Source organism: Dermacentor andersoni, chromosome 5 (genome assembly GCF_023375885.2).
Source record: "Dermacentor andersoni chromosome 5, qqDerAnde1_hic_scaffold, whole genome shotgun sequence".
NCBI classification, from domain to species: domain Eukaryota; kingdom Metazoa; phylum Arthropoda; class Arachnida; order Ixodida; family Ixodidae; genus Dermacentor; species Dermacentor andersoni.
Window position 1 is genome coordinate 141,879,497 of NC_092818.1, and position 27,151 is coordinate 141,906,647.

At 43.5% G+C, this 27,151-nt stretch overlaps 1 protein-coding gene and 1 non-coding gene across 15 annotated transcripts in view; one reads left to right on the forward strand and one right to left on the reverse strand.

The window, feature by feature from the left end:
• Positions 1-1,047: 1,047 nt before the first annotated feature.
• Positions 1,048-1,151, reverse strand: LOC126532551 (U6 spliceosomal RNA). Its single transcript, XR_007599820.1, has one exon. It is a non-coding gene; the product is annotated as a U6 spliceosomal RNA (small nuclear RNA).
• A 2,593-nt stretch (positions 1,152-3,744) lies between these two features.
• l(1)G0196 (inositol hexakisphosphate and diphosphoinositol-pentakisphosphate kinase) overlaps positions 3,745-27,151 on the forward strand; it is an 85,469-nt gene continuing 62,062 nt past the window's right edge. For 13 of the 14 annotated variants that reach the window (XM_055071077.2, XM_055071080.2, XM_055071084.2 and 10 more), the window contains exons 1-5: positions 5,587-5,816; positions 13,252-13,428; positions 17,057-17,202; positions 20,653-20,738; positions 23,304-23,458. In XM_055071077.2, coding sequence (XP_054927052.1) covers positions 5,709-5,816; positions 13,252-13,428; positions 17,057-17,202; positions 20,653-20,738; positions 23,304-23,458 — 672 coding nt within the window. In that variant the 5' untranslated portion in view covers positions 5,587-5,708. Of the gene's footprint in view, positions 4,208-4,342; positions 4,461-5,586; positions 5,817-13,251; positions 13,429-17,056; positions 17,203-20,652; positions 20,739-23,303; positions 23,459-27,151 lie in introns of those variants that run through there. The other variant, XM_055071078.2, reaches the window with a different exon arrangement.

Below are 27,151 nucleotides of genomic sequence, written 5' to 3' on the forward strand. Positions count from 1 at the left end.
GATCACGAAACACGAGCCCATGCAGACGAGCTGCCAGGTTTGGTGTTTGACTACCGCTGCTTGCGCGCTGTCTCTATCAGTAGAACGAAAGAGCTTGCTGCTCGAGCCGTGCTCGGTCTCGTAGCACGGCCCGGCAGCGGCTCGGCGCGCGGACGACGCCATGTTGCGGGCACCTGCGCTTGCCGACATAAAAGAACTCGTTAACACTTGCGACGACTTAAAGCTATATATCGTAATTCTGTTTTGATAGTGCACGTAAAGATATCGTACAGGGATGAATGAGCGGCAGCTGCAATCTGGCTCTTACTTTTTTTTCTTTTTTTTTTTACAGCGAAGCTGTTTAGGGCTAGTTTCAGGATCGTGTCCGTGTGTAGACACAAAACTCGCCATACGTAGCCGATCCCGAAGACAGTGCAATGCCGGGCCGACCCGCGGCGGAGGTGCAGTTCGCCATTAAGGGGCCCGCATACACAGCTTCGCTGGTCATCCTTCTTCACAGAATGGAAGGGCACTAAGTTTTTTTTCATTTGCAACTGACAAGTCCTCGCGCTTCATGGGTACCATATATGATTCAACAACCTTTTAACAGGCCGTTGCACAAAAGGCATCGTAAGGAGGCACTATACAGGACAAGAGCTCAATCCTTTTAAGACGCGGAAAAACGTGCTCAGACTTCTGCTTGGTTATTACACGTGTTCAGTGACCCGACGCGCCCGATTTCAATCCCCTTCCGTAAACTGAAACGTATATATCTAAAGAAATACACTAACCTCGCGTCGGTGGTGCGCCTTCGCACTTAGGGTTGTTCTTCTTCTTCTGCATCGGGCTATGCGTGTGCTCCACGAGCTCGATGGCCGGGTAATGGTACTGCCCCGCTTGTGCAAGAATAAGCTGATGTTAGGCAGCATTTGCACAGCACGTGCACTACACGCAGAAGCAACGCGTCCACACAGAGCGTTCTCACACAAATATATGCGTGAGAACACCGAGGGTGCGGGATCGAATCCCGGCCCTGGCGGCTGCAGTGCAATGGGGACGAAACACTCGAACGCCCGTGTACCGTGCACTGAGTGCGTGTCATCCTTGCTCAGGAGCCATGCTATAGTCTTCTCTGTATCGTTCCAATTTTAGCATATCTACTTCGCAAGTGCACACTGGGAAGTGGACACTGGGTGCACGTTCAAGAACCCCAGGTGGTCAAAATTAACCCGTAGTTCCCTACTACGGCGTGCCCCATAAGAAGATCGTGGTTCTGGCACGTAAAATCCCCGATTTATTTTTGCCTTCTCTCCTGTTCAGCCACGTGTGCATACAAATGTGTTCGTCACCTATGGGCGCAAAGCATACGTAGCGCAAAAATAATAAGTGCTTTATTGATTACCGGATTTGTTCGAATATAGGTGATCCAGAAGTACATGTTGCTGGACCAGTCGGTTCATATTGCTGAGTAGACCATAAATATGATCGTTTATGATCACAGACCGTAAATATGAGCGTTCGCCTTGTTCCCTTTCGTCCTTCCTTGTCTGCGCCAAGGTGGTCACATTTATGGACCACTCTGGAATATAGGTAAACCTGATATATATATATATATATATATATATATATATATATATATATATATATATATATATATATATATATTGTTAAAACTTGATCAAACGAAACCCGATTTTACGAAGTTCCCGATTCAACAAAGAAATTTACACTACCCGGCAGGTACCCATAGAGTTCAATGTTATCATCAACCCGGATTAACGAAGCAAACTTGGCCGAACTCGATTTAACGAAGCTTTTCCTGAAATAAATGAGTAAAAAGAAGCGGTGATTTTTTTCTATTTTTAACAACGACGGGCTTTTCTTCGAGCGTGTGCTCTAAAGCTATCGCGTCAAAGCATCTAGGCGCCGTGGTCACATCCGTAGCTTGATTTTGACGAAGCTGCACGCCGCGCCCATGCACGGAACAGCCAACTCAACACTACCTTTGTAGGGGGCGGTGGGACAAACGATGTCATCTCACCTAATGACCTTAAATATACTGTACCTCTGTGCTGCTGGAACTAGTTCACTAGGGAGTTAAGGCAGGCATCTGCCGCCTCACATGTCATCGGTGCAGGCTCCGAACTAGCAAAAGTATTAAGGAGTTAAAGTAAAGATTAAAGTATTCCTAGAGGGAAGTCTAGGTGACGTTGAGTGAAGTGGGAAAGGAGAAACTAGGCGAAGCGTCGCGGTGGATGAAAGTAGGCGGAGGCGCGTTGGGTTGACCTACTCTGGCAGTTGCTACAGGTTTCGTTTTGCGATACGGACCTACCGGGTTCGTCTTGTGATAGGGTTGAACGCGATATGCTCTGGGGGCACAGTCTAGGTGGGCCGATGGCTCATAGCTTTGCGTGCGCTGTGTTCTCGCTGCTTACTTAGCGTTGAAGTGATAGACAGCGCGAAGGTCATTTCGCTCGCTGCTGCTGCCGCGATTCCTCACTTAAGCGTTTGGACAACAAGCGTCCGCGGTCATCGAGTGTGATGTGTTCATGCTTGCCTGTGCGTGCTGACACCATGCTTGTTAATTTAGTTAGTAAGCGAACGTTTACAAAGGGGGCGTTCTACTCGCAGACGGGGCCGCGCAGGCCCCGTCTGCGATGTGGACAGTCTGGGCGTACAGAAGACCGATAGCTTCGTATGCACTGCAGCACCCATATGCTTGTGCGTTACCAGCGTTCACAAAATGAAACACCGCTTTCTGTTTTTGTTTCCTCCTCTTGTTTTCGCCTCTGTCCAGAGGCGATGTGCGCCACAGGCCACCAGCACGTTGCCTTGATGCGCGCGCCCACGGGTGCGGCGCATCGAGCAACCCCAGCCTTCAGGATCGGTAGCGGTGGCGGTCACTGCGAACGTTCGTCTGAACCGAAGAGCAAGTCTGAGGTGGTTCGTATTAAGCAGATTTTTTTACTTTGAGTCTGGAAAACCAAACGTTCCTATGTTGTTCGTTATATGCGAGAATTCGGCTCAACAGAGTTCGTCTTAACGAGAGTTCACTATATATATATATATATATATATATATATATATATATATATATATATATATATATATATATATATATATATATATATATATATAGGTGTGTGTGTTTGGCGGTACCCTCACACGAGATGCAGTTACGGCGCTGTACTTTTCTCTTCACACTTCCCATTAAAGTCACTAAGAAACGAGCTAGGGCGTGCGGAGTGTCTGATAGGGGCCACAGATGATGTTTTCGTACATGCTACATGAACCGGGGCTAATTTCGCCATCGCATGTACCTTTCTTTTTATGTTGTGAAAGCAAGGTTTCATTTTGTTTTCTATTAGAGGGGGAGGGATCGGCGATCACAAGTGTGAGGGTCCCTGCACTCCCAGGGTTTTGACCTTCATTTCACTCACTATGCCGATAAGTCGAAAATGCAATGTCAGTATACTCATTGCAGAGTCCCCGCAGCGACGAGTTGCACTTGATTAATGCTATTATGACATCTTTTCATAGGTGGTGTCGACATAGCATCGCCAGCAACAAATCCCTGATGCCAAAATGGACTCCACTTTCTCACTCTACCACACGGGCCCAACAACGCTCTTTCCAAAGGGCATTTCTGGCATCTCCGCGACTCGCGACCCTCACCGGTGCGACGTAGAATAAAGTGCGAGTGCAAGTAAATGTTTCGGTTTCGGTTTCGGGTTTCCACCGATTAGTGGCGTTAGTGTTTTCAGATTCAATGGCTGCTGGTATCGATATGGGAGTCTAAGCAGCTAGAGGACGTCCCTTTTTTTTTCTTTCCCGTCGGTGTGCGTGTGTGTGTGTGGTCTAGTTGTGCAATGCAACTTTAGCAATATCTTGTAAATACGTAGTTCTTCCTCGCGGTTAATTTATGTTTCCTGGTGTCGTAATAACCCTACTAGTATAACCATTTCTTTCTACAGTACAATCGAGCCCCCAGCCATTCGTTACGAGACGAATATCGATCATTTACGAATTAAGTACAATACCCCTGTCCGCAAGTCCGGTAGTTGCCCTTGCAGTTTAGTCTGCTATAGCTTCTCTCTGAATGCTAGATTCGCGCCCCCTGACGTATTTGTAGTAAGAGACGCTACTATTTTCCTATGGTGAGGTGACACCATGCAATATGATCTGAACGTTCCTGCGCGGATCTACCAGGCTGCAAGGTTTCAGAGAGGTATGTGTCCTGCGCATAAAATTGAAAAAAAAAAAAGAGATAGCTCTGTCTTATTTAAATGCTCAGGCTAAACTCGACGGCTTTAATGGGTCGCTCTGCGTGTGTCTGACGTATGTTTGTTTGGTGTTTCTCCAGGGGATGACCGATAATGTCTTACAATGAATTGGAGCAAGGTTATCTGGGCCTGACAAGTCAACCGTTGTTCTACATTGGGGATGACTGTAGTTATATTAATTGGAACAAAATAGAAAAGGTAATGTGCTATTCTTTGCATGCGCGCGCGCGTGTGTCGGTAGCGCACTGCTTTCTACGTTACTGAAATTTTCGAAACTTGATCGCAGCCACCAACACTCATTCATTGCATGTCATGACCTGTAGTTTGCTAGAAGGCCTGTTTTAACCATTCTGGGCTGCAACGCTGAGCGCTTCCCTGATAAACATTTAGGTTACGTTCATTACTGGGTAGATTCCTCGTTGGCGTTCCATAATTCTCGCACGGGCGCGGTAGCGCTGCAGAATTTGTGGGGCACTTATTTCGTTGTGGGGTGTTTTTCTCGTCGCGACGTTAGATTGCATTTTGTATAAGTACTGCTCCAGGAGTGCACATGTAACCGTCAAACAGAGGCCTCAAGAGAGCACCTGATATTATAAGAAAGCAGGCGGCGCAGGATCTTCAAGGCACCCTAGGGCAGTGGGGAGATCAAAGCAGGCAGCAAGGCGGTCCGTGAGTTGGGGCCACTGAGGCCGGAGCGTGCCGGGAGCGTTCGCATACAAAATTAGCTCTCCGCGATAGCGGACAGCCGATCTTGTACCCCCTGGCAGGCGCAGGCCTCGGCGAGCCCCAACCCAAAGAGTAGTCGGGGTTCTGGCTTTGGTGTTTCTGTTCCCGCTTTGGTGTCCCTGGAGGCGTCGCCACTAATAGGAAATAGTGGCATGTTGTTACAACTAGTAAATAAAAACTACAAAAAATATATAGTAACGCCCAGGCACCAACTTAAGCTAATTGCAGTGCTAACGCGCCCATGCTAGGAGAATTGTGGAAAGCCAACGCGGAATCTACCCATTACTGTAGAGCAGTATGTTTCTTAATGACGAATGCCAGCTTGCATACTTTCGTTGGCTTTTGTTTTTCTCACATCGCACAGACGAAAGAACAATGAAATCGTACATTAGGTGAAAGAGTACGAACCAGTTAAACATTCCTCTTGTACATATTGTACTAAGGCTTGAGATGGTTTTTAGGCATGATCTCCTGTATGCTTATCGTTGCACAGCTGCCGGGAAGTTGCACAACACTGTGTGGAGCTCAATATACATGTTTCAGCTGAGCACACAGGCTGGACACGTGCTACCGCGCAAGCCCATTGGTGTTATGTGAAACCCAGGATCACACTGCCACGAGCCGTCTGCATGGTTTGAGGAAACAGGAAACGTTTCTCGCTCCTTTACCAACTGTTCTGCTGCTGCTGTGGTGTGCGTCCAGCTGCCTCCAAGCTCTTCAATGTCTTACTATGGCTTTCCCTTGAATCTCTCAACAAATGTGTCCATTTTTCACCCATGGAACAGACCTGCAGTGGATATTGCCGCTTATTGGAGGGCATTGAGATGTGTATGTATGCTTTCTGTTTTTTTTTTTTTTTGCTTTTGTTCTCTTTGCTTTGTGTTCTCTTTTAAAGAGGCCATTTATTTGTGCCTCACTTTTGCATTTGGTTCTGCTTTGCTAGACCAGAATGTCACTAACATCACATTTTACATGTTTGTGTTTTACGCATACACCGTGCTGTTTTTTTCATTTGATTTGGGCTGTTGGAACCCAATTAGCAATCGGCCCTTCCTTTGTTGTGGTCATACAAGTTGCTTTATATGCCATGTATAAGTATATGGTATATACACATGGGCTTGCTCTTTTAATTCACATCACTTCAGGATATTAGGGCTTAAATGACAGCTCTGTTATAATGTATGAAGCATCACTACACTGATGCCTGATTTTCTTTATGCCTGCAAACATTTTAAATGCATTGATATCAGTTTCCATGATAGCTTTATGAAGTATGTTGATAAGAGTGAAGAAGAAAGTAATGTCTTCTTCCTTTACTGAAAAACTTTTTGTAGCATGTTTTAAAGTTGTGCTCCTCTGTTTCAGATTATTTTTTGTTTGCTTTTACAAAAAAAAAAAAGATGAGAAAGTTAAGCTTAGTGCATAGCACAGTCATGGACAGCAAAAACATGCAGTGACCACTGTTGCTACAAGTTTGCCTTTTTGTTATATGTACGTATGAATATGTCTAATTCTCAGTCATGCATGTACATGTAAATATTGTATAGAGAAACTGTGGAATATTTGCTGGGACATCATAGGCTTGTTCAGAGAAGACTTCTTATATATTTTACTGGAAACTGCAGTTTGCTTGCAAAAAAACTTTATCATCTTAACTTGGTAGAATATTATATGAATGCTGCTATATTGTTTTAATATTGGCTGAAGTATTATAAATTTTCGTTCATATCATCTGAGTGCCTAGATGAAACATGAAGACTGAAGAAAAAGGAGAAGAAGAAAGCAAATCACTTTAGCTAAACATGGCACATTGAGCGAAAACGTTATAAGCACAAGAAAAGTGCACTCATGACATGCAACAGGCAAGATTATCTGGCACATGTTAAATCAGTGCCAATGTGTGCTATCGTAGAAGCACAGAGGACACTGGCAATGGCAATGTCCTCTGGCAACACAGAGGCTTGTGCAATGTTTCTTTTGTTTGTACTGCTTTGTTAGTTCATGGTTCATTTCGTTTATTGAAATCTTGTAGTTAAATCAATTTTCTGTTTCTATGGGCTAAATCTTCTCTGTGGTGTTAATGATGAAGCCATACTAGAGCTACATTCCTATTAGAGCTTTCTTTCTCTATCTCATTTTTTTTTTCTTTTTACAACTTGTAATCGCTAACATTATAAAATGGCATCTAATTATACAGTGCCCTGTTGCTTTATGTGCAAGTTATGCTTACTTCCTAATTACATTCTTAAACTCTCTCGCAGTGAACTATTTGCGCTTTCTGTGGTGTCTTGTTTGCACTGATAGTGACATCGTCAGATCAACTGGCCTGACTTTCTCTTACAACTTTTGTTTACCTCGCATGACTAGAAACTAAAGTACTGTTTTCTTTCAGATCCTTTAGGTGTCTCTCTCTTACTTGTCTACTTGATGATCAGGCAGTGAAGGCTGCTTGCCCACTGAGCTGATATGGTATACAGACTGCTATAAGACTATGCACCTTCAACTTACAAATGTTCACATCCCCCACAAAGCCTTCTTAGAATAGCTTTGCCGTATTAACACCTAGAAATACCTGTCCTCAAAGTGAAACTTTAGTTATTTCGGTGCTTGCACTGTATATCTGAGCGATATGAGAGTATAGCTATCCTTAAGAAAAGAAATGTTAACAAAATTAAACATATTTTGCAAGATTCGAGAAGATTGGTTAATGACTGCTTAGACATAAGGGGGGGAATCACATAGGAATATAGCACCACTCTTCGTATGGCATATGAAATAGGGTGTTTCAGTGAAGACTTTTGGTCATAATGCTCACAGTAACAGAGATTCAGAGATATCTTGCTTTGTATTTTTTTTGCAAAGTGTCATCCGCAGCAGCGGACGTTAGGATATTGACCCTTTTTGCGGTAATCCCGTGGGTGCTGCCATGTTTGATCGCTTGGTGACACGTCCTTTGCTTGCCTCAACTACTTTCGTGTTTGCAATGGGTTTGTATGACGCTGGGTCGGCTTAGCAAACCTCTGTTGTGGGAGATATAGACGGTGGACAAAACGAAGCATTGGCCACAGTTTCAGAGATCATGCAAAAGCACTTTCAGAGTTGATTATGCTATGTCCAAATGGCACGAGCAGCGTATATCATGCTTGTTCTAAAAGTGGGGCCAAATATGTATTCCAAGCTATCCAAACTTTTTGCTAATTCTAATACCTTGTAGCTAAGATGTATTATCGCTACTAACTCGCTTGCTCTTGTGAACCGTCACGAAACATTCAGCTTTGACCATTCATGCATTATCAATGTAGTCCATCATTTATTGTGTGTATATGGTGCACATATATATTCAAGTGTGCACCGATTCACTCAGTGGCACGTTGGTGATAGAGTGGGCATAAGTTTCCATGCCAGTTGGAGTAGATGTGTATTGATATTGGGCACGAAACATACTATAACAGGAACCGGCGCTACTCCCTTTGGCATTGTTTAATGAGTGGTACTCACTCTTGCTGACGTTCCGGAGCTGAAGCACTTTTATTGAAGGTTAGCGATACAACGATGGCAGATGAGCGAATTTCTGTATCCTCAAGAAAAGCCGTACATCTCGAAGTACTGGTAACACATACGGACAGTTGCAGCAGCGGTCTGCAAACTTGGCCATACAGATTCATTCCATTCCTTAATATTCCAGTTGCTATTTTTGTTGCCAACTACTGTGCATGTCTTATATCTGGATGATTCAATCCAGCGTGATTGGAGCACAGTGCGTTAGCGAAAACTCAGTTACGTTACATTTCCGACAGCTGATTGCACAGAAGCAAGGTGGAAGCGGTAGTGGTTTCGTATTCTGTCGCTATCCTGTCTAACAGGTAACTCTGTTAGACAGGATACCAGTAAGCTATCGCAGGAGACGAAAGATCTGATCAGGAAACGCCAATGTATGAAAGCTTCTAACCCTACAGCTAGAATAGAACTGGCAGAACTTTCGAAGTTAATCAACAAGCGTAAGACAGCTGACATAAAGAAGTATAATATGGATAGAATTGAACAAGCTCTCAGGAACGGAGGAAGCCTAAAAGCAGAGAAGAAGAAACTAGGAATTGGCAAGAATCAGATGTATGCGTTAAGAGACAAAGCCGGCAATATCATTACTAATATGGATGAGATAGTTCAAGTGGCTGAGGAGTTCTATAGAGATTTATACAGTACGAGTGGAACCCACGATGATAATGGAAGAGAGAATAGCCTAGAGGAATTCGTAATCCCACAAGTAACGCCGGAAGAAGTAAGGAAAGCCATGGGAGCTATGCAAAGGGGGAAGGCAGCTGGGGAGGATCAAGTAACAGCAGATTTGTTGAAGGACGGTGGGCAGATTGTTCTAGAAAAACTGGCCACCCTGTATACACAATGCCTCATGACCTCAAGCGTACCGGAATCTTGGAAGAACGCTAACATAATCCTAATCCATAAGAAAGGGGACGCCAAAGACTTGAAAAATTATAGACCGATCAGCTTACTGTCCGTTGCCTACAAAGTATTTACTAAGGTAATTGCAAATAGAATCAGGAACACCGTAGACTTCCGTCAACCAAAGGACCAGGCAGGATTCCGTAAAGGCTACTCAACAATAGATCATATTCACACTATCAATCAGGTGATAGAAAAATGTGCGGAATATAACCAACCATTATATATAGCTTTCATTGATTATGAGAAAGCGTTTGATTCAGTCGAAACCTCAGCAGTCATGGAGGCATTGCGGAATCAGGGTGTAGACGAGCTGTACGTAAAAATACTGAAAAATATCTATAGCGGCTCCACAGCCACTGTAGTCCTCCATAAAGAAAGCAACAAAATCCCTATAAAGAAAGGCGTCAGGCTGGGAGATATGATCTCTCCAATGCTATTCACAGCATGTTTACAGGAGGTATTCAGAGACCTGGATTGGGAAGAATTGGGGATAAGAGTAAATGGAGAATACCTTAGTAACTTGCGCTTCGCTGATGATATTGCCTTGCTTAGTAACTCAGGGGACCAACTGCTATGCATGCTCACTGACCTGGAGAGGCAGAGCAGAAGGGTGGGACTAAAAATTAATCTGCAGAAAACTAAAGTAATGTTTAACAGTCTCGGAAGGGAACAGCAGTTTACGAAAGGTAGCGAGGCACTGGAAGTGGTAAGGGAATACATCTACTTAGGACAGGTAGTGACTGCTGATCCGGATAATGAGAGTGAAATAATCAGAAGAATAAGAATGGGCTGGGGTGCGTTTGGCAGGCATTCTAAGATAATGAACAGCAGGTTGCCATTATCCCTCAAGAGAAAAGTTTATAACAGCTGTGTCTTACCAGTACTCACATACGGGGCAGAAACCTGGAGGCTTACGAAAAGGGTTCTACTTAAATTGAGGACGACGCAACGAGCTATGGAAAGAAGAATTATAGGTGTAACATTAAGGGATAAGAAAAGAGCAGATAGGGTGAGGGGACAAACGTGCGTTAATGACATCTTAGTTGAAATCAAGAAAAAGAAATGGGCATGGGCAGGACATGTAATGAGGAGGGAAGATAACCGATGGTCATTAAGGGTTACGGACTGGATTCCGAGGGAAGGGAAGCGTAGCAGGGGGCGACAGAAAGTTAGGTGGGCAGATGAGATTAGGAAGTTTGGAGGGTCAACATGGCCACAATTAGTACATGACCGGGGCAGTTGGAGAAGTATGGGAGAGGCCTTTGCCCTGCAGTGGGCATAACCAGGCTGATTTTGATGATGATGATGATTCTGTCGCTGAGGCTACCTGCTGCACACCGCCGAAAGCGCCATCTCGTTTCTCTAGAACAAACTGCACCGCAAAAAGGGTCAATATATGTTAATCACTAGTGGATGAAATAATTAACTGAGGTTCAATCATACTTAATTTACCAACCTTACAAGAGTTGGAATTGCAGAATTAAAGCTAACCAGCCCGCAAACTCCACTTGTTAGTTAGATGTTCTTTGCCCAACACCAATTTTGAGATATATATTTGCAACAAGAGAAATTAAATGCATTGCTTTTTTTTTTGCAGAGCTGATAAGTGTTAACTCAAGCAGCCATGCTGATGTCTTGCAAAAGCAGTCTCCTAATCTCTACTATTCTATGTTATACATTCCCATAAAGCCTTTGCCGAAACACTGAGTATCTGCAGTAGACTCTGCGTAAACAGAACTCAAAAAGAAATAGTAATATCAGTGGAGCAAGCCCAATTGGTGTCAAGCCTTTGCCATGTTCAAAGCCTTCAAATAACAGCAACAGTTTTCTTCTTTTGTTAGCGTTTCAACTTATCGATCTTAAAGGCTCCAAACTGGTGAATTACATAGGGGTTGAAATTAACAGTATGAAATTCAAGCACTGTGTGTCGGACATAGTGGGCATCTCAGACACAAAAACAGTGCCTGCAATATGAAGATTAAAAATAAGGCAAATAACAGTACTACAGTTCCCAAATTTGTAAAGGACTGTTGCAAGAAATTGCATTGGCAAGATGTGTAAAGTTGTGGGCAATACTAAACTTCCCTAATTTGGCAAGAATTGTTGCAAGAAATTGCAATGGCAAAATGCACAAATTTGTGTGAAAATTACAAATCTAATACTGCAAGGAAGGAGTAAAATAGTCAAAACAATTTTGTGCAATTTCTCCCTGTAATGGACATTCTTTATTAACAATGGGTCACTTATCCGCACTACAGTTGCGAGCAGAGAATTTGAATCTTTGGCTCTATGTGTGATGAATAAGTGAGCATGTTGAAGATGAAATCACAGTCACAGACCAATTCAAAGATGAAGAAAATAGAGCCGTTTTGAAGCCCATATGAGTTCCTTGGTCACTTAGTTACCTTACCAGGCAAACCAACAAACCCTTGACTACTAGTGCGAGTGCATGTAACAATTCTGAGTAGAGGCTTAGAAACCTATAGAATATTGTTGTTTAGTGCTTCAGTTCAAGGGAACAGTAGCAGAAAACTCAATAACTCTAAGTGTTCTTCATATAGTAGTTTGTACTGCTTCACATGAACAAATTTAATTAAACTAAACAAACAGTTATTTCCCTTCAAGTCTTTGTTTAAGCAGAGTCTTCTGTTTTATTGTTAGATGCAATATTCAAGATCCCAACTGCTTAGATTACGTCACAAATGCTGAAAAAACCCTAAATGTAGTATTGTTTAAATGTCATTTTAATGTATTGAATTTGTTGTGCATGATGTGTAGTTTTTTAGTTACTGGACCTGTCTTAAGTCTGCCATGTGAGGCTGAAGTTATTTATATACATATCATCAGTTCTCGTTGTAATAGCATGATGTCTTTTATCACAGTGTACCTTGTGCAGCTTCCAGACAATTGTGGGACGAGACCCCTGTTCTAGATCACATTTGCTTCAAACCTCACACACGTATCATCTTCTGTAGTGCCCAGCATACTGGTTGGCATGCATACGGGAATGCATTAGCATTACACCCTTTATTGACCTTTGCTGTTAGCTTGTAGTTGTAGATGTAGTGCACTTCTTATGATGTCATTATTTTTGTGTGTATCCAGGGTGCATGAGTTTCTCTTGGCTGTGTTTATTTACATAGCAGCATATTTTGTTTACCTAATGGCATATGTGGGTATGTGGGTTGCAATATTACATAGAAAAACATTGCTATCATATAGTATTTTCGAATAGCGTGTGTGCCATGGCATTCAATTGGAATTGTTTTTTCCCATTTACATGTACAGCTCTGTCTTGTTTACTTAGCTAAAGTAAAAATACTATTTCATCAGTATCATGGTACACATTACGAATAAGATAAACAGTTAAATTTTTGAAATCGTACTTAGGCAGATGCAGTTGAATTGTTAATATACTTGAGCAGTCATGGTTCACATAGCTCTCAGCCAACCATTGCAGGCTTTAAAAGTATTTATTAGCCATTCTCAGTTGTATGAATTTAAGCGATACATCAGTCTGCCTGTAGTATGCACAAATTCTGAAGTTTTAACTAACAGAAAGCATTTGCTATGAAGGCTTATACATGCATTCTGTAAAGATAGAGTTTGTTTATTATTCAGTAACACAACATTTTGTGGAACAATATAGTATTTATGCTTTAATGCCTATTGTGATTGTGGCTTTCTGTGCAACTTGTCGTGTGTTGTAGCGATGTTGAAATGCTGAAAATTTGTTTTGCACTAGTAGCACATAGAAGTTTTGTTGTGCTTATTATTCCCTTATTTCTTTGCTCTTTAGGATACCGATCACGCAGATTCGGAAGATGAAGGTCTTGCTCAAGGGAAGCAAGTCCTTGTTGGCATTTGTGCCATGGCCAAGAAATCTCAGTCCAAACCGATGAAAGAGATTCTCACGAGGCTTGAAGAATTTGAGTACATCAAAACTGTCGTCTTTCCTGAGGAAGTCATCTTAAATGTAAGTCTTTGTGGCCTACAAACTTCAAGATACTATTCATAAGCCGTTTTCTTCATCTGTGTTAGTGTTTCTCGCTCTCCATGGTGGCTCAGTGGCTGTGACATTCTGCTGCCGAGGAGGAGGTTGCGAGTTCGTGTCCCAGCTGCAGCTGCTGCATTTCACCAAAAGATTATTATACTTCGATTTAGGTGCATTTTAATGGGACACTAAAGCGAAAGAATAAATCAGTTTAGACTAGTGTAGCATTGTTTGAGAACCCTGCAGGCAGTCATTTCAAAAGAATAGTTTGATTATTAGATGGGAAAATGAAGGTCTAAGTATCATTATTCGAATTTCGCACCGAAACCCCAGCGCCGGTACGTCAGCGTGACGTCAGGGATTCCAAAGTATGTTTTTGCATTTGGGCCGCATTGGCTGAATAAAGGTTCCCGAAACTTGCCTTGGTTAATATCTGGTTCCTTTAGAACACAATGTAGTCAACCTGTACCGCTATATATAATTAGTAGGCCCTAGAAGATGCCATCAAAATCCAAGACGTCACAGCCCCCAGGTGCGGGAACTTAAGTAGGCGTCGCCACCCGTATTTCGTTCTTGCGCTTTTTCTGGCTTGCCAAATGTCTTATCATTGTAAGAGTGGTGTTTTTGGTGTTGTGGAATGGTAATTTACTGATGCAGAAGAAATCATTTTTTACTTTAGTGTCCCTTTAACGAACACTAGGTGGTCAGAAGTATTCCAAAGCATCACACTAGGGTGTCTTTCATAGCCCCAGTATTGTTTTGGGGCATTAAAGCCCCATGAAATCTCTCTTTCCCAGTGTAAACTAACGCGGATGAGAATGTGGGACATCCTTTAAGAGCTCTCGTGCATGTGCGCTTTGCCTCCATAGTTTTATCTTTATTGCCACAGGAAGTTGCCTGTAAGTATAGCACGGCATTGCAAAGAGAAACCATGAGAAGCAGCTCGGCAAACGTTCTGAACCATGACCACACAGCTGTTGTGTGTAGCCTGCTCCATATGCTATTCCAGCAGAACTTTTTGTTGGGCTAGTTGGTGCATATTTACTGAAGTACTATAGCGCCAAACAGACAACACAAGAAGAAGAGACACGGACGAGCGCTTACTGACAACTGATGCTTTAATGACGGAAACACACAATATGTATACGCAAATTTGGCGGCGCGACATGCGCATTGTCAACACATCACATGGTAACTAGGTAAAAGGCGAAAGAACGATTGTGAAGGTGACGTTCGTGAAGATGACACGTGGTGTACAGGGCCAAATGACTATAAATGATAATGGTTACGCGATACACAAACACCGCCGTAAGGGAGTACCCCATAAAAACTATAAGATTAGGAATATTCACCAGGCGCGTGCGGCGCAGCAACATGCTCAGATTTAACTATGGGCTTCTAAAAATGACATCTCACTTTTATAGAGAAATTTCGATGGTTCGCTTACGCATTCAAGGCCCTTCCTTTTAATGTGGAAGGCTTCCTTCAGCTCGCGGGCCACGCTGTCTCGACTTCTGTCCAGAATGATGGTCTCTCTTAGGCGAGGCTTGCACCCGCGCTCTTTGCAGTGGATGGCCATATTGGAACCAGTTCCTTTTTCCTGTGACCTTTCGTGTTCCTTCAGCCTTTCATTTAGACACCGCCCCGTTTGTCCTATGTAAACCTTTTTGCATGAGAGCGGAATTTGATATACTACCCCTTCCTTGCAACTGACAAGTGGATTGTTATGCTGGGTTCCGCAGGTCGCGCGTTCTGTTTTTTGGTTGTTAACGCGGGCGCACAATGTAGCAAGTTTTGAAGGGGCTGAGAAAACAACCGGGACTTTGAATTTACTCGCGACCTTTTTCAGGTTGTGGGCTACGCGGTGGGAGTACGGTATAACTACAGGTCTAAGTCTCCTGGTTTGTTCTTGCGTGTTTTTTCTTGCTTTCCCTTTTATCTTCTGGAGCAGGCTCTCTACTACAGAACTTAGAACTTTCTGTGGAAACCCCGCCTCCTTTAACCTTTCAATCTGCTGATGGAAGCTGCTCCGTATGGCATGCTTACATGACTTCCTGGTAGCCGATTCCAATGCCCCTATGGCTATCGCTCTTTTTACGATCTTAGAGTGGGCTGACTCATAAGACAAGAGCTCTTTTTGCGCTCGGGGTTGGTACTTCCAGTGCACTTCGGCTCCCAGGCTGAGCTCGAGGTCTAAAAACTGTAACTTATTGTTCTTTGGTAGTTCAAAGGTGTATTCTAAACCATGGCTATATTTCATAAAAACATCTAGCATCTCTTTGACAGTTTCTTGGTGGCCTGGTAGATCCTGTCTGTTTAACACAATTAGGAAATCATCTACATATCTAAATACTTTCAAAACCTTCTGTTTGTCAAGCATGCTGTCCAAAACGCTATCAACGGTCGAAAGAAAAATGTTGCTTAAGATAGGGGCTACGCAGGACCCTATACAGATGCCCTTCTTCTGAACATAAACCCTATCATCAAACTGAACACTTGTCAGTTGCAAGGAAGGGGTCGTATATCAAATTCCGCTCTCATGGAAAAAGGTTTACATAGGACAAACGGGGCGGTGTCTAAATGAAAGGCTGAAGGAACACGAAAGGTCACAGGAAAAAGGAACTGGTTCCAATATGGCCATCCACTGCAAAGAGTGCGGGTGCAAGCCTCGCCTAAGAGAGACCATCATTCTGGACAGAAGTCGAGACAGCGTGGCCCGCGAGCTGAAGGAAGCCTTCCACATTAAAAGGAAGGGCCTTGAATGCGTAAGCGAACCATCGAAAATTCTCTATAAAAGTGAGATGTCATTTTTAGAAGCCCATAGTTAAATCTGAGCATGTTGCTGCGCCGCACGCGCCTGGTGAATATTCCTAATCTTATAGTTTTTATGGGGTACTCCCTTACGGCGGTGTTTGTGTATCGCGTAACCATTATCATTTATAGTCATTTGGCCCTGTACACCACGTGTCATCTTCACGAACGTCACCTTCACAATCGTTCTTTCGCCTTTTACCTAGTTACCATGTGATGTGTTGACAATGCGCATGTCGCGCCGCCAAATTTGCGTATACATATTGTGTGTTTCCGTCATTAAAGCATCAGTTGTCAGTAAGCGCTTGTCCGTGTCTCTTCTTCTTGTGTTGTCTGTTTGGCGCTATAGTACTTCAGTCCATATGCTATGTTGTACAACTGTCATTGTTGCTATTGTTTCCTTTGCATATCTTTTTCAAAACCTTTCTTCATGAAACATGAGAAATGTAGAGAATTTGCAGTGCCAACAATGAGTTTCCTCTTGAGCCTCTGTCTTTTAGCCTTCCCCTTCACCAGCATGGATAAAGAGCCAGAAAAGATGAAGTAGGCTGAGCCCTTTTGCAGTTAAAATAGAGAACGGCAGCATGGTGCCAACTCTGACTCATCGGATTCAGTTCAGAAGTCTCCAAAGGGCTGTCACTCTAGAATGAGTATTTCAGAACCTCAGTTGGCATGATGTATTTAGGAAAAAAAATTAAAATGTCTGAAGAAAGATTACATTCTGCAGTGACTTCTGGTGCTCGCTTGAGTGCTTCCAAGAGGAGATGTTGCAATGGTGTGGTTTATTTTATTTGGACAGGAACCAGTTGAAGAGTGGCCTTTATGCGACTGCCTCGTGTCTTTCCATTCCAAAGGGTTTCCCCTGAACAAGGCCATCGAATATGCCGAGCTCAGAAATCCTTTTATTGTCAACGATCTCTTCATGCAATATGACATCCAAGACAGGTACTTGGCCAAAATTTTATTCTGTGTTGTTTTTTGAAGATATGGATTTACAAGCTCTTGGACAAAAATAATCTAAAGAAAGAAGAAAAACAAATCAGTATCCCTTAGACTTTGTAGATACTTCTTTTGTTCTTTAAGTGTGGCATTTTTTATTTGAGTGAATGTAAAAATGTGTCCTTTCAAATGTTTTCAGCAACACAATTCTCTGAGATAAGATCATCTACACAATACTTTATCACATATTAATGTTTCTGAAAAAGTTTGCAAGGCACAACAAATATTGTTCAGTATCATTAACCTTTTCAGACACTCATTAATTCTCCTCACTGAAAATTTAGTTTCAGCACATTTTTTGTATCTTCACAATTATGAAATGTGTGCAGCTTTGAGAGTTATCAGTGCTTCAGTGAGTTTTGTCAAGATTACAGAACGTGGGCTCCATGTGCGAATTCGCTAAAGGGTCGTCGGATATGAGAATGTAAACTGTTTCTCATCTAGCATACTTGGAAAGTATCTACCCGTTCGCTTGAAAAGTATGTCTGATGTAAAATATTGTGAAAAACAATCAATGAAGGGAACCTGCTACATGATGACATATTGACACCGAGAATAAACACCCAAACGTGTACTTTCCAACTTACTTTACAAAGACACTTTACACATATTAGTCAAACTTGCAGCACAGGTACAATCAGAAGTGTTTCAAGACGCATGTGACACATTTTAAATATTATCAATGTTTTTATCAGTGCATTTGCTTTTGATGAATTTTGTTGATGTGCACAATTGTACGCACAGTGCCTGAAAGCGTTAACTGAAGTGGATTCATAGTTACGAAAATTCAGCGCAAGCACAAGGGACAAAGAAGGAAATACACAACATAAGTGCTGAACCAGCCTGAACAGAGTCCCAATTAGAAGGCTCGATTAACTGAACTGCATTGTTGTACACTGCAGTGTCGAAAAAAAATTCCAATTGTGTATAGAAGAGTGTAATAAGCTAAACAGCGAGGTGCTGTTTCTTCTCTGTGCATTCTGACATAAACCTTAAGCTGTCAGCATTCAGTTGACTAGGGCATTTGTGACACCTCACAGCTATCCGCCAGAATGACTCCATGATTAAGACTTTCTGTTCCTGAGCACAAGTTCACTACTTCGAACGTCAGCTCTCTTGACTGAATTCCAGGGGATGCAGAGCATGAACTAAGCCCATGATCTGGTACCTTGGGGCACATTTAAGAACGTATTATGTTTTTAATGATACAATGTTAGTTTCTGTTGACCAGGCTCAGAAAGCACCTTGCATTATATTCGAAACCTTCCTTTCACTGTAACACGTAATTCCTTGCTTGCCTTGCCTCCCACAAAACAAAACAAAAAAAAAATTTTATTTACTAGAGGTGGTGAAGCCATGCAGATGGCACTATGTAATCATCATCATCAGCCTATTCATGTCCACTGCAGGACGAAGCCTCTCCCTGTGATCTCCAATTACCCCTGTCCTGCGCCAACCAATTCCAAGTAGCACTCGCAAATTTCCTAATTTCGTTGCCCCATATAGTCTTCTGCCGTCCTCTACTGCGCTTCGTTTCTCTTGGTACCCGGTCTGTCAACCTAATGGTCCAACGATTATCTAGTCTGTGCATTACATGACCTGCCCAGTGCCATTTTTTTCTCTTAATGTCTATTAGAATATTGTCTATACCCGTTTGCTCTCTGATCCAAACCACTCTCTTTTTGTCTCTTAAAGTTATGCCTAGCATTCCTCGTTACATCGCTCTTTGTGGGGTCCTTAGCTTGTTCTGAAGCTTCTTTGTCAGCCTCCAAGTCTCTGCGCCGTGCGTCAGCACCGGTAAAATGCACTGATTGTATACTTTCCTTTTCAATGATAACGATAAGCTTCCAGTCAGGAGCTCATGATGTCTGCCGTATGCAATCCAACCCATATTTATTCTGTGAATTTCCTTCTCATGGTCAGGGTTCCCTGTGATTAGTTGACCTAGGTAAACTTACTCCTCCACAGACTCTAGAGGCTGGCTTGCGATCTTGGAACTCTTGTTCCCTTGCCAGGTTATTTATCATTATCTTTGACTTCTGCATATTAATCTTCAGCCTCATTCTTACACCCTCCCTGTTAAGGTCCTCAATCATTTGTTGTAACTCGTCTGCGTTGTTGCTGAATGTCATCGGCAAACCGAAGGTTGTTGAGGTTGCAGTCGAGACAGAGCTTTCCTTGAGCGGTATACTCGGGCGACCACTTTCGGAGATAGTTCTTTTTTTTTTCGAAATTTCGTTGGACTCTGCTTTGAAAGTGTTCCTGACAAGTGTTTCCGGCACTGTGCCAGTCTCCCTATCAGTGCTAAGAGTGCTGCCGGCCGTATACTTGGAGGGGTTCGGTGTTGGGACGAGCCAAGTCTTGCAAAGGCAAATCTACCTCCAAATCTATCTCGGTCGTCTTCCGTACCATCAACCTCGTTTGAGATTGAGTATTTTAAAGACTGCACAACCATTTCAGGGACAGTACCAGGCCACTATGAGGTCCACAGAGCCCTTCCGACCGACTTCACATTTAAAGAGGGCTTTCCGCTGGACCCGCTATCCGTAAATTGCCATCTATCCCTAAATTGCCGCTATCCGTAAAAAGGTTGTCAAGCCACAGCAAAGTTTCCCAGCTCCGTGGCCATCAGAATTGCTTGTCTCTCGAAGCGGACATTGTACCGAATGCACTGCATTGCCATAACGTCACAAATTAACGGATTTGAAGCTCAAGAAGCCGCAGAGTACCGCAGCATTGCAACTGTACACTAGTCGCAAGCACATCAAAAATGGTGTTGATTTGAATAAAAAAACAAGTATTGGCTTCGGTTGACTTTTCTATGAATTGGATCGAGCCGTAAAGGTACAGGTTGTCAGTGTAATGCTTAAAACCACGAGATTTAGAATATTTGATTTAAAATAATCAATTTTACTGCTATTCGAATGTAATGCGAAGGTTGAGTTCAAGCAATGAAAATCGTGAAAAAAAACTCTCATTACAATCAAGTGAATATGGTAATACACTAATGCTATGTATGTTGATGTTGCTTGCCTCACTGCAAAAATATACGTAACCGCCTCATTGCGTGCATATCTAGCTTTACGATGCAGCAGATGGTGCTCCAGCTAGAATGCTTTTGCATAGTGCGATAGGAAGTCAGTCTATGCAATACTAGCTTATGCAAATGGTTATGTGCAAGTGGTCCCTCATGTTCGAGAACTGCATTTACCACGGAGACAAACAGCACCGTGTTTGTCTCGTCTCCTCACTATCCTGTCTTTTACCACTGTTACCTTCACGTTCATTCTCTATAGTATCTCAGATCACGGTGCAATATTTTCACTTTAAAACCCATCAGTGACTTGCCATTACACCTCACAAGTAAAGCCAGTGAAATTGTGTTCCTTTATGCAGGAGGAAAGTGTACAGCATTCTTGAGGATGCTGGCATTGAACTGCCGAGGTACGCTGTCCTCGACAGAGAATCAACAGACGAAAAACGTATGTTGTTCTTACGTGTTTTGTTCATCTTTTTTCTTGGTGACTCTTCGGTTGGGCTTCGAGTGCACCATTTCAATGTTTAGAACACTTAGAACATATTTAATGCATAGTACTAGTAGAAGAATAAGAATGGGCTGGGGTGCATTTGCCAGGCATTCTCAGATCATGAACAGCAGGTTGCCATTTTCCCTCAAGAGAAAAGTGTATAACAGCTGTGTCTTACCAGTACTCACTTATAGGGCAGAAACCTGGAGGCTTACGAAAAGGGTTCTACCTAAATTGAGGACGATGCAACGAGCTATGGAAAGAAGAATGATTGGTGTAACGTTAAGAGATAAGAAGAGAGCAGATTGGGTGAGGGAACAAATGCAAGTTAACGACACATTAGTTGGAAATCAAGAAAAAGAAATGGGCATGGGCAGGGAATGTAAGGAGGAGGGAAGATAACCGATGGTCATTAAGGGTTATGGACCGGATTCCAAGAGAATGGAAGCATAACAGGGGGCGACAAAAAGTTAGCTGGACGGATGAGATTAAGAAGTTTGCAGGGACAACATGGCCACAATTAGCACATGACCGGGGTAGTTGGAGAAGTATGGGAGAGGCCATTGCCCTGCAGTGGGCATAGCCAGGCTGCTGCTGCTGCTGCTGACTAGTAAATGTGGTGGTGTATAATTGTTTTATATGGTTATTCCAAACAGTGAGGGTGGGTAAGCATACTGGCTGTTTACATGCTGTATTTTTGCTTATGTTTGAAAGCACGCGCTAACTGAAAAACAAAATTGTTTTTCAATGTTTCGGATATTTAAAGAGCTGGTAGGCGGCTGCTCTGCCTGACAAAAAATTGTTTCCTTTGCATGAGGCTGAGAGATTTTGCAGATGCTGCTGCTGCAAAAAAAAAGAAAAAGATGATAGTAATAATAATTCATTTTGAAGGTTCGCGATATAAAGTCATATAAAAAAAAGAGTGCCCTTTTGAGAATGAACACACTGCAACAAACAGGACAAAAAATTTCACTGACGATTCCTTCGCTGTGTTCATTTGCTCGGTTACGAGGAACAATGCCGCCGCCTGCCACAGGAACGGGAGCCTGAGAGCTGCACTGTAAAAAATTATGCAGGTCCCACTTACTGTGGGAATCGAGGTAAGCGAAGGTTTTGGGGCTGTTTGCATTGATTGACGATATTTGGTGGTAATGTTGAAGGCATACGACAGTTGTGAGGTGATGGTAAATTTTACCTTCCATAAACCACTCGCATTTGTCTAAATAGTGCACAGAACACAGCGAAACGTGTTTGTTCGAGGCTTTATTTTGTGCCAATGTTGGTAGCCTGCGAGAAGGTTAGCATTGTCATTGTTGCGCACGACATGTTGCATCGTGACTGATGGGCTCATTTACTTGCGTATTGCCATGTTGACGCCGCAGTGCTTTATGCGGTTTTGTGTCTGCAAGGCCAGCATCAATAGTCTATGTGGACAAACTTGCGCCTTGTTTATTTTTCGCAAATACGTGCTGTACCGTACAAAGGAGTACAATGCACTATCATACCTTGAATGGAATTTTTCTAGCTTGTCCGCAAGCTTCACAATATTTACATGTAGCGTTTCCTTCATTATGTGTCCCCGAACGAGCCATGGTTTCTGGTGCTTCCTTTCCCCTTTCTTGCAATCCTCTCACGTATACAAGGTGCCACGGGTGAAGGGTGGCAACATTGTTAGTTATCCTCTTTGTGACGGCTTTTCATTCACCCATTCTCCTCTTTCCATTTCTTCTCTACCATCCTATATATGTTTTCTCTAGTCTGTTGTGCATGAGTACGAAGGTAAGCGCTGCAGCTTCTGTAGTGCTTTTGCTGTGTGTGTTTATCAGCGCCTCTATAAGATGGCACCACACCACCAGCGCAACTGCGCTTTTGCTGAGCTCGAGTGTCTGGGGCTGAAGTGGCTGCGCCGCTCGGGTGTCCACGCGCCAAGTAAGAGACGCATTCCAACCATGGAATCCGGCACACGACTGATCATGATTCTGTACCTATACGTGAATAAATAATTGTGTCCCAATGTAAAATATACAACAGCTTTTGTGCGGGGGCTGCACGTAATTACAGTTGTCAAGAAGGCATTGTGTCGATGGCCAGGGAGTTCCATAGGGCATTGGGGCAATGGTCAGGAAGCTCCAGATGGCATTGTGGCAATGCAAAGGAAGCTTTCTTGAACAGCTGTCGTAGAACCCTCTCCCATGCCCCGGCCATGTACATTATACGAATTCTCAACCACACCCAGACGTGGCATGCCAGACAGCAACAGCAGCAGCAACAACAGCAACAGGGGAAAAGCCGAAGGAAGTAGCAAGGAAAGCTTTGCCTTAAAAGACAGACAACATAGTGTCTGTCTTTCTTTCTTGTCCCGTCTTTTGTGCTGTTTTCATTCTTAACACCATGTACCAACTGGCCCAACAGCAAACTCTGCCCTGTTGGCCTTATCACTACGTAACCAAAAAGTAAACTTTCTTCCTTCATTAAGCAAATTTCTCACTTTAGTTACCTATGCTCTCTATCTGCATTCAGAACGGGAACTTGTCGAGGGTGAAGACCATGTTGAAGTGAATGGTGTGACATTCAACAAGCCCTTTGTGGAAAAGCCCATTTCAGCTGAGGATCACAACATCTACATTTACTATCCAACAAGTGCAGGAGGTGGCAGCCAGCGCCTATTCCGCAAGGTGGGGTTACCATTATGTCTTTGGCAAGGCTTCGTGAATGCTTCCATGGCTTGCATGATAGGGTCATCTTCCTGACTAAAGTTCTTCATTTGATAAAATAAGTACTAGTAAGTAAAAAAATTCGTGCACTTCATTTTCTTTTTCTTGTTCTTTATGATGTAGCTGTAAGCTGCATAATTAAGATATGAAGCCTCACTTTCTTTAGCAGGCTGCAATTACTTAAAGAGAATGAATGGCATCATCCTTTAATGTGACTGTTTCAAAGCATGCCAGTCAGCCCAATTACAAGGTTGCAAGTTGCACCGTTACGATGTCCCCTAAGACTGGCCTGCACACTATCAGAGTGGCTCACCTCTCCGAAATCAAATTGCGGGGTTCACCCGCAAAGCAACTCATGAACTTAGAGAGGCACTGTAGGGGAGGGCTTCGGTTTAAGTTCAACCACTTGGGGTTCTCTAATATGCTCCAAAATTTTTTTCTTTTCCATTTTGCATTTATTGAAATGTGAAACGTTGTGCTCTGCAGCAGAATGCCATAATCACTGAGCCACTCTAGTGGGTTCTATCCCCCTTCACTCTGTGTTTCTTCACATTTCGTATAGGATAAATCTGGTCCTGTGCTTTTGTTTCACTGCCAACAAATACCGTTTCTCTCATTTTTCACCTCTTATCCCTTGAATGCTCAACTCACTTGGCCTTTGGTGGTACAGTCATAGTGTAGCTATATTCACTAGTACACAGGGGCTGGCTGGTACATCTATCAGCTGTGTGTGTACCGCATGCATAACTGCCAGCACTCAAATGTTACGTAATGTTTACGAATTTGGGCTCATATTAAATTTTACGAAAAGCAAATACTGTTCGTGAAAAGTTTAGTTCGTCAATCCTCAAACCTTCCCTTTGAAGTCTGATTGCAGGAGAGGTACTTGGTTTGAGCAAGTTTATACTTTCTGAAGCGGTCGCTGGAAAAGTCACTGTGATCTAAAAGCAGTGTGCTGCTTGTCACTATTTACTGTGCCACCAAGCTTGTTGTTGCTTGTGTCCTGTGTCTCAAGTTAAATCATCTTTAATAAAGTGCATAAGCATCCTTGAGAAGGTATGTGCTCAGGACAAGTGTTTAAATAATGCGTACAATTGGGCGCCCTTCAGTCTCTTATCAGTGGAATTTTAGGAATTCTAAGTTCACAGGATGGCAGGTATGCACATGACCACTGCCTCCTGTTGCCATGGCATTACCTGTGGCCTGCTTAATGCATCGGGCTGTGCCTCACTTGGCACATGTTCTGAGCTTGTTACATTTTCATAAATTACAGTCGAGCCCACATATAACGGCCCCACTTAAGACGAACTTTTGCTTAAAACAAACGAGAGCCGTGTGACCATCAAAATATATATTATTTCAATGGCATAAAATCGCACGTATAACGAACGTCTTTGAGCCTTGCCCAAGCAGTGTAAACCCGGTGTAAACCCGCCACCGTGATGCGAAATAACGACGACTTCTGACCCTTTCGCACGCGCGTGGTCAGTTTTCCCAAGCCTCCTCAGAGGTGAACAATACGTATCGTGCCCCTCTGCCCCCTTGTCGTCGTCACACGCTTCGCACAAGATCATCCTCCCACCTGTCCTTGCAATTCCGCTCCCCTTGCCTCACTTTTTCTTGCAACTCCCTCGCCGTCTCGGTGCGCGTTACGGTGCCGGCTGAAGTCCAGAAGTTTTGTTTTCTGGTCGTTACTGGCGAAGCAGGCCTGTCCACACTAGTCTCCATGCTTCCTCGCTTTGTTCTAGTCGGGCCTGAGTTGTAATTCAAGATGCTGGAAGGGAATGCCGTGCCTGCACTGGTCACGAAACGAAAAGCGATGAACATGGCAACGAAGCGAGCAATTTTGAAGGAAGTGTCTCAAGGTGCTAAAAACTGCGAGTTGGGGAAGAAATAAAACGTGTCTAAATCAACCATCTCGACGATTCTAAAGAACAAGGAAAAGATTGCCAGCTCTGCCGCTGGCTCGACGAACAGAAAGCGCCTGTGGAAGGCCACCTATGCGGATGTAGAGGACGCGCTGCTTAAGTGGTTCACCGACGCATGGGCTCACAACATTTCGATAAGTGGACGAATGATACTGGGCAAAGCCAAAATCTTTGCATTCCTGCTAGACTTTCCTGGCTTCTGCCCAGGCAGTGGCTGGTTACACTGATTCAAAGTGCGGCATAGAATTGTTTTTAAATTGATTGTCGGTGGCTTGTCGGTGGCTGATTGTCGGAGGTGGCTTCGGTAAGTGACCAAGACGTTGCCACTTAATTGGTTGTAAGAAACCGAGCCATTACTGCAAGCTACACAGAGCAGGATGTGTGTGTAACACAGACGAACCTGCGTTATTTCATCAAATGCTGCCGGACAAGATGCACGCCATGAAAGGCGACTCATGTGCTGGCGGCCAGCACAGTAAAGTGTGCGTTACAGTACTTCTGTGCACTAATATGGATGGCACTGATCAGCTTGTGCCCTTTGTAATCGGAAAAATCAAAGAAGCTGCATTGCTTTTGGAGCTGTGTACCTGTGGGCTGCAGGCACTATACTAAGGCGTGGATGATCCGCAATTTGCAGAGTGGCTGGGCAAGTTTGACCGCGACATGCAAAGGCAAGGAAGGTGCTTGCTGCTTATGCTCGAAAACTGATTAGCGCACAACGTGTGAACTTCTCTGACAGCAGTTACTCTACTTTTCCTGCCGCCCAATACCACTTTGGAAGTGCAGCCGCTTGATTTGGGCATAATACATGCATTTAAGGCATCATATAGGCGCCGCATTGTGGAGCGCTTGCTCATCGCTGCAGACCGCCCGGCCGCCAACTTGCCGCTTTGAGTTTCACTGTCTTCAGCCATTGAGATGGCGAAGCCGGACTGGGCAGAGTTGATGGCCGCTTGCATTTGGAACTGTTTCTGCAAGGCCAGCTTCATCAACGCAGTGTCTGATGCTGAGCCTGATGCTTCCGAAGATGATCGGTCCGGCGGCGACTTATGGCAGGGTGTCGTTGACTATAACATGGGGGGCTACGACACTGGTTGGGATGACTTTATTTCTGCTGATGAAGACACTGATATTGCGGAACCGTGCACGGACGAGGGCATCGCTTGCGAAGTGCGGGCGGAGAGAGATGCAGAGGAATCGGATGACGATGAAACTTCGGAGCCAGCACCCATAAACATGCCTGTAGCAATGGGCTACATAGAGAGCCTCAGGCAACTTGTCTATGCCAAGGGCCTCAGCAAAGAGCACGCTTCTGTTTCAAATGAACTCGAGACTGCCCTCATCGTATCTGCACAGCAGAAACAGATGAGCATCACAAACTTCTTTACAAAGAAATAAATTTTGTCTTTTGACTACTCACTTTTTCTTTCTTTTTGAGCTGTCGTCCACTTGCTACAAACTTCAGGGTATAACGAACAGACGCTGCATAACGCTCAAGTTCGTTATAAGCCGGCTCGACTGTACATTGCACTCTGAAGGCATTGAGGCATTATGCCATAATAACTGCTTTGACAGCCATCGATTAATATATGTGTCATAAAATGCAAACTCTTAAGTCTAGCTAGAGTGTTAGATTGCAGCTCTGGAGATCTTGCGTGTTTGTTTTCCACAAATGAATTACATTTCAAAGCGTCTGGTTTACTTATATAATGGATACTTCGTGTGG